The sequence below is a fragment of the Eschrichtius robustus genome, chromosome X (genome assembly GCF_028021215.1).
Source record: "Eschrichtius robustus isolate mEscRob2 chromosome X, mEscRob2.pri, whole genome shotgun sequence".
NCBI classification, from domain to species: domain Eukaryota; kingdom Metazoa; phylum Chordata; class Mammalia; order Artiodactyla; family Eschrichtiidae; genus Eschrichtius; species Eschrichtius robustus.
The window spans coordinates 81,733,154-81,745,219 of NC_090845.1; the positions used below are offsets into that span (position 1 = coordinate 81,733,154).

At 31.9% G+C, this 12,066-nt stretch overlaps 1 protein-coding gene across 1 annotated transcript in view; it reads left to right on the forward strand.

Annotated features, from left to right (window-relative positions):
* The window catches only part of PCDH11X (protocadherin 11 X-linked), a 694,007-nt gene that overhangs the window by 512,102 nt on the left and 169,839 nt on the right, over nt 1-12,066 (forward strand). The window contains exon 6 of the mRNA XM_068533257.1: nt 3,048-3,246. Within this exon, the coding sequence (XP_068389358.1) occupies nt 3,048-3,246 (199 nt within the window). The remainder of the gene's footprint in view (nt 1-3,047; nt 3,247-12,066) is intronic.

Here is a 12,066-nt window from a genome sequence, read left to right on the forward strand (position 1 = left end):
TCACCTAAGGAACTATCTCATGGAGATTTTATAAAATGATGGACAACCTAGTTAATCACCCATGTGACAATAAATAGCCTCTTGTGAATTCACTGAATAAAGAAATAGAATATTACATTTAATCAATGATATTTGAATGCCTTCGATGGATTATAGAAATAGGTAAAAAAAAGTGCTTTAGACTGTAAACTTTGAAACTGCGAATTGAGAAAGAAATCAAATCCTCAGTATGCAGTTGAACTTCAGACTATTTTAAAATGATATAGAGCCATTAATGACGAAACAACATACCTTGGTTTCCACTTAAAGCATTCCGATATTTGTTAAAGTTAATATAGACATGAGAGTTTATTAATATGACTGTTTGAAATCTCAAAGGTGTATATGTAATAATGTCACATATAAGAACTGCATTTCAGGAACAGGATGCTGGTGCTTGTGGTGTTTTATGGGCATTCAGGAAGGGACAAAAAACAGTTGTGTTCACTAAAGGGAGTCCTTACCAACCCATTTATTCCCTCTTATGTACCCTTAAGGGGATTCAATTTATGAGTAGCAGGAGAGTTGGGGGTCAATACGTGACCTGGCTAATTACAGATTCACTCTAAGGCATTCCTTTGCAAAGAATTTTAGTTGTTACTAGTTACAGGTGTCATAGGATGGGATATCTTTTTGACTTAAATTGCCTTCTTCTTTTCTGTGTAGATAAGCAATTGAACACAAAACTCCATTTCTCTTACATCTGGAAGTAATATATATATAGCCCCTACTTCTATCATTTGATAGAACTTTACCTTCTATTCACTGGCAATTTTAACTCTGTTAGGGTATATGACTCCATGCTTAACTAGCACATGTTAAATTCTAGATTCATTTATTTTTGTCAGCAGTAATTATTTTCCTATATATAGATTCTATTATCTAGGTCTAATACTTTAAAAAAGCTGAATGATAAAAATACTTGAAATATCTGACTTATGTCTTAATAGAAAATTAAAATACCTCTTAACAGTTATGCATTGTGGTGGAACAACTGTAAATTAATCTCATGCTTAACTGGCTTATTTTATATACAATGACTTTTAAATTTATGTGTTAAGTATTATTTTGACTTTAAGTTACATACAATAACTGACTGTTGATAAATGTCTACAATATAATGTTTCAGGCATTTTAAAATCCTGTTTTTCCAGTTCTTGAATTTTTAAAAGGTTTGTGAGCATAAATGCTTATATCTTACTTGAAGTGGCTGAAAATATATTCACAACTATAAATAATTTTTGGAATTAAATGAGGTTTAACCTATAACTAAATGAGCTTATGGCTTCTTAGAGAGAGAACAGTCAAATGCAGCTTTGCTGGACTGACAAAATTAGCTCACTGTGTCCTCACATGGCAGAAGGGGAGAAGGAGGTCTCTTGGGCTGCTTTTATAAGGACACTAATCCCATTAATGAGGGTTCCATCCTCATAACCTAATCACTTCCCAAAGACCCCACCTCCAAATGCTATTATGCTGGGGATTAGGTTTCAACATATGAATTTTGAGAGGACACAAACATACAGTCTATAACAATATCAACATCTGAAGAAATGGCTGACTGTCAAGCCTGAAGTTATGAAAGTATATGCACTCTGTCATGGAAATTTCTAGTACCTAATTACATGTACCCTTTGATATGTATAAATTTCTTAAATAATTATCTCTAAATTGCATCTATCATGCTACTAATAGTTAAATGTTTTGGTTGATCTATTGTTACATAGCAAACTATCCTTAATCTTTGGAGCATAAAACAAAAATCAAGTGTACTTAACATTTTTTAGGTCAGGAATTTAGGTAGTGCGCAGCAGAGATTGCTATCTCTGCTCTACAGTGATTGGTATCTCAAATGGAATGGCTCAAATATCTGGAGATGGCTGGGATGGATGGCTCAAAGGAGGCCATAAGCTATAATGTCCAGAATGGATTCTTTACATACATATTTAGCACCTGATCTCGAGTGGCTGGAGCAGCTGGGCCTCTCTGGGTATTGTATTGTACTTTCTTTTTGTGGAGTTTTTCCACATGGGAAGCTTGAGCTTCCTCACAGTATGGCAGTCTCCAAGTAGTCAGACTACTTTCAACTCAGCTGTTTTTCCTGAATGAGTATTCTAAGGGAGCAAGGCAGAAACTGTGAGATTTGGTTACACAGGCCCTCTCCATATTCATTGTGGTAGAAGACTACATAAGGGTCTGAATACCGAGACGTGAGGTCCATTGTCAGTGCTATCTTCAGAGACTAGCTACTACATGTAGCAATACCACAAACAAAATTACTGCTACATCTGGTGGAGTTACCACACTATTGGATGTCATGAACCAAATCCTTCATCTTTATATGTTGGCATGTATAAGTTTTTTATATTCTGCTATAATTACTATCAGAGATGATCCCTATAGTTTGCTTTTATAATTATCAACTGTTATCCATACCAAGTAATTATTTTTATTTTTTAGAGTGTAGAATCTATTTAAATGAATTCCAATTCAAAATCTTGCCCCTAAGATTCTTTGAAAAGATGATTTGCAATTTTAATTTATAAGACTACATGATTGAATAAATTTGTATTATTATTTACTGTTTCTGCCCACCAGAATCTTACAGATATAACAGTAAAATTTCGTTATATTTATTCAAGCTTATTATTCAAAAGATGAAATCTTGTAAAATTATAGTTAAATAAATCCATGTTCAAATGATGATCAGAATATCCAATGTGCTCAAATGTCAATATGGGTGACAGCCTCTTGCTTTAGAACAAGTTAACTTTTATTCTGCAACTGGATGTGCCCTGTTAAAAAATATAATAAAAGCAATTCTGCTGCCAGGTAAAGCAGGTTTGAACACAGAGCTGACTGTTCACAGAAGCCTGAAATCGTTCACAACTCAAGATAATATTAAAGTGACTTCACTAGATAGCTGAAATAATACATTTTCTCAATTGGATGTATTAAGCAATTATTCAGATCATAGCTGAAACCCTGTAATTTTCTGTCTTTTTCAGTCCCAGCGGCATGTCACATTTCACCTACCAGAAGGCTCTCAGGAAAGCAGCAGTGATGGTGGACTAGGGGACCATGATACAGGCAGCCTTCCCAGCACATCCCATGCCCTGCCCCTTGGCTATCCTCAGGAGGAGTACTTTGATCATGCTGCACCCAACAACCGCACTGAAGGGGATGGCAACTCTGATCCTGAATCCAGTAAGTGATACCTCTCTAGTCCTGCAGTATAAATGGGCTTACTGTGTTAGAAAGTCAAACAACTGTAGCCATAATAACATTGGCCATTTAATTATGTTAATAACACATTTTCAAAAGGTAAAAACACAGAATTAGGTGGAAGGCATATATGCAGCAGTTTATCATTTTTGAAATATGTGATCACATCTACTTTGAAATTTACTATGAAATTTTAATAGTCATTTTGTTTAGGCATAGATAGAGTTTTCCATTTACCTAAACATACATATGTATTTATATGTATATAATCAGCCAGTTTATTTTATTCATTTATTTCTGTACAGATAAAATATTTTTATAATTCATATAAAGTATTTTCTAGATTTTATTTTTAATTTTTAATAGAGATAAGAATCATAGACAATTAATTATTTTTTGAGGAAATAAGAGATCCCGACTCCAAGGTAGAAGAATTGGTCTGAGGTTTACAATAATGTATTGAAACCACATGCCTTAAGCCATGTTACTGTTTAGAAAAACATTTAGATTTGGTCTCCAGACTGAAGGTATTAAAGGCTATATTTTGCACAATCCAAAGATGTTGAACTCTTGAAAAGGATCATGAAGTTGATACTAAATAGAGCTCATTAAATTTATTATCTTGAACATGTATCTTGAACATCACTACTTCCTCATAATTTTGGGAAATACAAAATTTGGTAAGATTATACATATCTCAGAAGATTCTTGTATTTGAAGAATCATAATTTGCCTCAGATATGTTTTATATACATAAAGCTGTGTAGGTCCAAAAGAGCATACCATATATGTGATAGAGAAGAGTCATAGGTATAAAAAAAGAAGAAAAATGGGACCACGTAACATATAAAATAAATATAAAATAGAAATTTTGTAAGGTATTTTGAGCATTATGGATTGTATGGATATATAATTTAAATAAACCTCTAGTTTTGAGAACAAAATGGCTTCCCCATCATTGTATTTTAATCCCTATTTTCTAAACTCAAAAAAATAAGGGAAATGTATTGGTTAAAGATCAGAATGTAATCTAAGACTAAGCATACAGAACCAATGACAGCATAACAAAATTTTTCTCTCTACAAAAGTAGACACTGGATATTAAAGGTGTTTTCAATATAAACATTTTAGAGACGTTCTAGATACCAAATTCAGAAAGTCCTAAACATCTATCTCTTTATTTAATTTTATACTTAAAACAATTTATCAGCATTCATTCTGAGGATGAAAAATTCTTCCATAATATGCAATACTAATCTACCTTTCATTTACTTATGCATAACATGATATAGTGACTTCTGGTAGAAATACATGGCTGTGACTATATCTTCTGCTATAATGAACTCAGAGCCAATTTCTAATAAGAATATGGTAATAAGTAACAAATACGCATTAAGCAAAGGTATCTTTGTTCTTTTTTACTTCATAAATTATTATTGTAATTGTAGGCCTATCACTGCCTTGTTAACAGATAGAAATATATAGATGAAATAAGCATCATTTTTATAAACTAGAGAGAATTGATTCCTTTGCGTATGACATGTGTTATTAAACCCTTTTCTTAGAGGATGGTATAGCAACAATTAAAGAATAAACTCAAAGTAAGCATCCACAGTGTGGATCTAACCCTGAAATAAATTTTCAAGCTGAATGAGACTAAGATGGTATATTATTGATAGTAATAGGGGCAGAATTGTTATGGGTTAGAATCTATTATAAAACACTTAAAATCAAATACAGCTTTATTTATCTCAATTGTATCTATTAATAAGCAATTGCTTAAAAATATTCAAATGCAGAGTTCTTTACAAGACCTCATTTTATTAGTAGTTAAGAGTGCAAATATATACCTGAAACTAATATAATACTGTAAATCAACTGTATTTCTATAAAAAAAGTGCAAGTGTTAGTAACAATGTAAGAGCTTTATTTTTAAAGCTTGTTTCTACCAGGGACTAAACATTTCTTTAATCATATTGACACTGTAATTTTGACTACTAAATATTTTGTTCATAATTACCCTACAGGATGAAGCAATGACAAATTTCAAGTTAATGAAGTTCTTTATTAATTATGTTTTATTTTAAAATTGGGATGGCTGTAGGCAGTAATAATGGTAATACAAATAATACATTTTTGCTATTAGTTATTATAATAAACTTATGCAAAGGTAGAGATAATTAAAAATGAATATCCATTTCTGTATAAGCCTAACAATATTTATGGGTTAATGTTTAAAGTTTATTTTTACTATGAGTCATATTAGCTACCTACTCTACCTTGGAACCAGAAACTTCCATCTAAACCATGTTCCAAGAGATTTTTGTCCATTTTGGACAATAAAGGACCTTAAAACAAGGGCAGAAGCACAATATTTCACTTTAAATAAAGTTCTATTATCTTAATATGGCATGCTAGTGGGATTTTTAACATATACATGTGTGTTTTGTTTTGATTAAAAAGGAAAAAAATAGCTGATGCAAAATTTGCCATAGCAAAATAATCTCTTTAGGCTACTACAGATGATAAGGTACTCTGATTGTTCAAAAAGAAGCTCTATAGCTCTGAAATAGTACATAATAATGGGTTTTGTGATATGGAGCAGATGCCAATATAATGTGCAGTGTTAGTCAATACCACTACAAATAAGAATGTAAACCATTAGAGGAAATAAATGCTGTCCTTAAGCAATAGAATTAATTTATGCAGTTCTCATTTCATATTTTGAAATGCATTACATCCTCAATCTGCTTTCTTTTCTGCTAATGAATTGCCCAAAATAGTATATAGTTCTGAATATTCTTTGTAAGTTCACAAAAACAGATAGAAATACAACTTTTATAAATAAGATTTTCTCCAAAATTTGCTAGAGGGATTTATTAATACTAGTTTAAAATATAGTTCCCAGGTTGATACAAATCTGCTGATTAGGTGAAGAAATTATGCGATCTATTCTCCTGAGTCTTTTGCCAAGAATATTAACTTTCCTTTTTAAGATAAAGAAGAAACAAGCAAACTCAGTCCAATTATTTCTCTTTCAGGAGACAAGTTTAATAAAACAGTCTGTCTCATTCCATTTGAAGGCTTTTTGAATTTTTAAATTTCACAATTGCCATCTCCTGACTTTAGCCTTTGGTATGAGGGTCGCTGAATGCCATTCTAAGCAGTTTTTTCTTCCTTGGCTAACAGCCTATGTCCCAGAGCTTTCCTCCCGTCATAACCCCATCAAATTATGTGTACCATTTCAAACGGACCCTGCTCTTTGAAGCTAGCTTAATTAGGTGAAAACATAAACAAACAGAAATCCAGCTCATAAATAGTATTATTGCTTGCTTCTGGGTTACTGTGAATACTGTAACAGGTTATGTCTTTGCATTTTCAAAGAATCTTGTGGAGACACGCAAGACTGTGGCCCTAGCAGACAACAGAGTATGAGTGTGTACTGCTGAGAATTTTATAAATGAAGATATAGTATTAATTGACAGATCTGAGGACAGTGTGGTCCTCTTGGGACTACTCTAAACACACTAAATTACATATGGCCCTATGTTCATATATATATTTATTTACAAGTAGCATCAAGTAAAATATAATTTATGAAGAGAAGACTTAAAAATACTTTCTAACTTTCTTTTGTAAAACACTGCTCTGATATTATAATTCAGAATAAGTTCTGAGACACATGGAAATACTAGCGAAGGTTTGCCATGTTAAACTTCAGAGATTTCTGAATAGTTCATACACATGAAGTTAGAATGTGTGTGGGTTTTTTTTCCCCTTAAATAGAGAATGCAGTGCTACTCTCTCACTATGGGCGAGTTGGAGTGAAAAGGGTAACTACTTCTAAATTTCTGTTGATCTGCTGGCATATTATAATTTGACTGATCATAGATAACATCCATGTTTCTTTGGAAGAGAAATGGTGAAAAGAAAGTTGCTAAAGAGGTTCAAGTCAGTCTTCAGGTTACCAGCTGTAACAGTTCATTTTCAGAGAAAATCCTCCTAAATGAAGGGGAAAAAATACTTTGTTTAATCTGTGCTTTAATGATTGTCAACTGCAAAATTACATCATCTGCATTTTTTGAAACCTCTTCATTGGATGTGGTCATTTCACACACGAAGTCACTCTCTCTGAAAATGTTATAGTTGGTCTATTGGCTAAAATTTGAATTTAAAGTAATAAAATACATTTAAAATTTCATCAACGTTTAAAAAAAATGTTTTGTAATGTTTTTCTTTTACTTTACTCATTTCTGTGATGCAAAAGAAAAAAAAAATAGAATTCCAAGAGCATTTAGGGCTAAAGAAGTTCTACATTTAAAGTAAAGAGGAATATATTTTTTCATTAATTTAAAAATGATAAATCTCTCTGCTAGAGTATATCTCAGGTTAACACATCTCTTTGACATTCATTTTTCTTTCACTAGATCAGGTTTGCTAAGCACTCTAACATTGTACTAATTAATTCACAAAAAAGGGAATAATTAATCTTTTCCTGGCAACACGTTTTGATTGATCCTCTACAAGTAATCTAATTAATTGGTATAGAAAGTGGGAGACCATTTGACTGACTAGAGTACTGCTCAGAGAAATGCCAAATTTTGTCTTGTTCTGCCGAGACCGTTGACATGAATAACACCACGGTAATTATTAGTTGAATGTTTGATTAGTTGAATATCTAATTCTAAATGTAGAAATTGGGTAAAACAACAACAACGACAAAAGCTATGATACTATGAAACTATGACTTACCTAACAATGGATCATTAAATCCCAGCCCTTCATAATTAAGAACATTAGGAGTCAGTTAGCTAAAGGAAAAATAAAACTACCCAAACATTTTTTCAGGCAAATTTGATATACTAGTATTGTGTTAATTATTCATCTGAAAAATTCAATGAGAAAATACCATTCAGTTTGTTAGAAAGAAGAATAATAATGGTACATATATTTAAGGGGACAGTAGCCATTACTTTTCCAAAAGATGTCATGGAAAATCATCTAAATCTATAATTCAGCAAATGTTACCCATATAAATGTTAATTAGGTACTTTTGTTGCCAAATTTGACTTCTTAAATCCTCCAATATTGTTTTAAATGCATTTTTGAGCAAAGCTACACATCAATTCCCATACCACAACAGAAAGAAAAGTGAATGGCATCATTTTATTAATATTGTTATGTGAAACAAACAGGAAATGCATTCAAACTAAGAAAGAAAAGTTATGCTCCTTTTAAAGGTTAATTATCCACCCAGGCCAATTCTGTCTCAGCTGGCTATGTATTTGAAAGATAGTTTCCTAAACTGTGTTTATTCTTAGCCTGTATAGTAGTGTCAGTCCAGGGAGGGAAAAGTAAAATAAATAAATAATTTGAATCAGCTCAACAAACCTGAAGTCACGGATTTTGAAAGATAAATCAATCAGTATTTCTAAGGAGTGACATTATCAACTATCAATTCTATTTGTTCTGTCCCACCTGGAGAAAGGGACTGAGCTCAGTGCTCCTGGATTCTGAAGGTATAAGACAAATGTCTGCTAATTTTCATGCCTTGACAATAGACAACAACATTCAGCTTTATCCATCTATTGAAATAAAAAAAAATCCTTCACATAGAGTAATATTTTTTTAAGCTAACAATAATATCAAAGAAGTCACTTTTATTCATTCTCACAGGAAAATCATTGCAGTCATGAATACTGTCTGTGCCTACCAGCTTATTTTAGTCCCTGGTGTGTTATATAAATAATAGTGTATATAAGTAGATTAGAAAGAGTGGTTCCACCCAAGAGTTCAGCTGTCTGCCATTGCCTGGGAACGAATAAGACACACTTGATAGTAGTTGTATATTAAATGAGCTTAGGCAGATATAAACAGTGATCTAGTGGCAGATGCTCTGTAATTTGTATTAATTTTATCACTTAAATTGACATGCTTTCGAAAAGTCAACTTTTTTCTTTGCATACTTAGGAAAGTTAAAATATATATCTTAATAAGAAAATGGGTGAAACAAATCTTACTGCACCATCCTATCATATCTAACTTTCCTATACAGGAAATGCAATCACCATACAAACCAATCGACAAATGACATCTCATTTGGAGTATCTAGGCTTTGTGAAGGCAATGAAGGATTTATACTAGAGATAATCTAAAAAAAAAAAAAAAAGAGTCACAGAAGTCATGGATCAAGATGAAAAGTATACCTCTGAAGTTGGAAACTTGAAGACATTTACAGGATTCCATTTGGGTGACAGCCTTTAAGATGAGTGTATCTTTAGTATCTTAAATCTAGTATGGATTAGATAGAGGTTTATCAGTCAAAAGCAGGCCACTCTAAGTAAAGCAATCTCTTATCTGTCTTTTCTGTTTGAAAATGACAAGCACTAGGAGCTTGGCACAAGCTGCCAATTGAAAGCCAATGCCATAAGGTCTAGAATGTCAGTAAGCTTGAAAAACCACCTTCAGTGGCAGAGAAGAGGTGGCCTTCTCTTCACAATAAGCCTTCCTTTGTGTCTAAATTTTTATTAGGCTACCTACACCACATAATAAAGTTCATTTGACATTTATATTTCTATTATTTATGAGCCATGAGGCAGTTCTTTTTATGACCTTCTTCTGTCTTTCCTCTGCTTCTTTTATCTTACTCTTACTTCTCACTTTGCCTATAAGACAAGAATGTTTGCCATGTGTTCTTTTTTGTAGTTCTTTGAAAGATAATACAATCAGTCATGCAAGATGCAACTTTTGGGTGACTTGGACTATTTAGTAGTGTTAGCCATATACCAATTTCTTGTCTTAAAATAATTTATAAATTTTAATGAATGAGAAGCATTATAGCAATGTATTTTGTCCCCATGACACTTTTAAATTGTACAGTAACTTGCAACTCTCATAACTGCTTGCATCAACAGAACACTCAACAACTAGTAAGTATATCAAGGAAATCATTAAATAATGAATAATTATAGACGATCTATCTTACCATGATTTCTGCAATTTGTTAATTTACATCTTTATCAAACGTTGAAGATTCCCAGTAGAGAATAGAAGTGACAGTGTTTGCTGAACCAATTTTTTCCCCATTTTAATCAATAATCTTAGTAATTTTTGTCCCAGTTCCACTAAAATAAAAATAAAGCACATGATCATCTGGCACTTTATCAGTCTTATATTGGAAAAAATGTGTAGGTTACATAAAAAAGTTCTTCTAAGTAGTATATATGAAATTAGCCTTTAAAAGTATATTTTTTTTGTCAGAAATTTCTTCTCCTGTAATATGTATAGTTCTCAAAAGCTATGAGAAAACAGATGATTTTAAATATTACTTTGAGGTATCTATGTAAATCATACTTTTAAAAATTTGGATGTTGACTAATAGTTTTATTGTAATATTTCATTTTGTAATCACTATTCATGAAATATTTTTACCACAGACCACAGCACATCAACTTGTTTAGGCCATCATTTTGCATATTATAGGGTTCTAATTCAGGCACTGCAATTAACTAGCTAGGTGACTTTGGACAGGCATTTTAACCTTACTGAATCTTCTTTTCCTTAGCTAAAAAATAAGGGGATTATACTGATCTCTAATGTCCCTTTTAGGGTCATAATTTTGTAACTATTAAAATCACAAAATGTACATGTTCAGATGTTGCCATTTATATAGTCTTTGAATTTCAGAGCTCTAAGGGACCTTAATGCCATTTAGTCCAACTCCTTCATTATGCAAATGAGAGAACTGAGATTTAAGTCTTTTAAGCAATAGCTTAATGTCCTAAACCAAGATTTAATGTTTATCATGTTCTAAACTAAAAGAGTCACTAATGTTGGTAAGCAACTACTTTTTGTAATTTAAATGAAGCAGCTTGTTGAGAATAGACAAGTATAAAATTTAAATACTTACCATCCCTCAAGGGGAATGTTATAATATATCCATATGGAAATTTTTTTATATATGTGATGAGGCCTTGTATTAAAATTTTAAAATGGTTCCCATTTAGCATCTTATGCAACTGAAAGGCAATTGAGCAATATGGACTGATCATTTCTAAAATTACTATTAGTGCTAACCAATGAAAGTTTTATAGGGAAAATTGCAAACATGCTGAATCTTAATGATTGCTATGTCAGGAAAGCTAGCTAATCTTTACTATGATTATCTAACATACATAAATTTTTGATTGTGTGTGTGTATGTGTGCATGTGTGTGTGCATACTACTTACAGAGCAAATTGGGATTAAAAATGAATTGTACAAGGTTAATTTCCTCTGAATAGGGTGAAAAGTACGTAAAAAGAATCTCAGGGGGGTGAAACAGAATGAATATGTGAACATATCCCTCATCCTTTCTGCTGAAAACTCAACTCTTCCTCTATTCTGAAATTCCTATCATTCTATCCTACTTCAATTTCCTAGCAGAATGTTGAAGTTATAATTAACAAGGAAGTGATTTTGATAGACTCAAGTCGACTGAGTTAATAGTGTGCCGTATAGTAAAAATATTTGGAGAAAACATTATAATAGTCTTTTATGGACACTGATCAGAACTGGAGATAAAAGCATAATAACTTTTAGAGCTATAAAGCAGCTGTACTCTGCTCAAACTTTTAAATTATGTGAAGAAGTTTGTCTTACCTAGAAAGTATGTTTGCTTTTATTTATACTAAATTGATGACATGGAAGTTAATCCTCTGGATTGAGAAAGTCACGTTGAAGTCAAAAAAAATATTTTGAGAAAATACTTTTTGGTCTTACAAATAGCATTATTTTTACAGCTCAAAATTATCTAAGCATGTA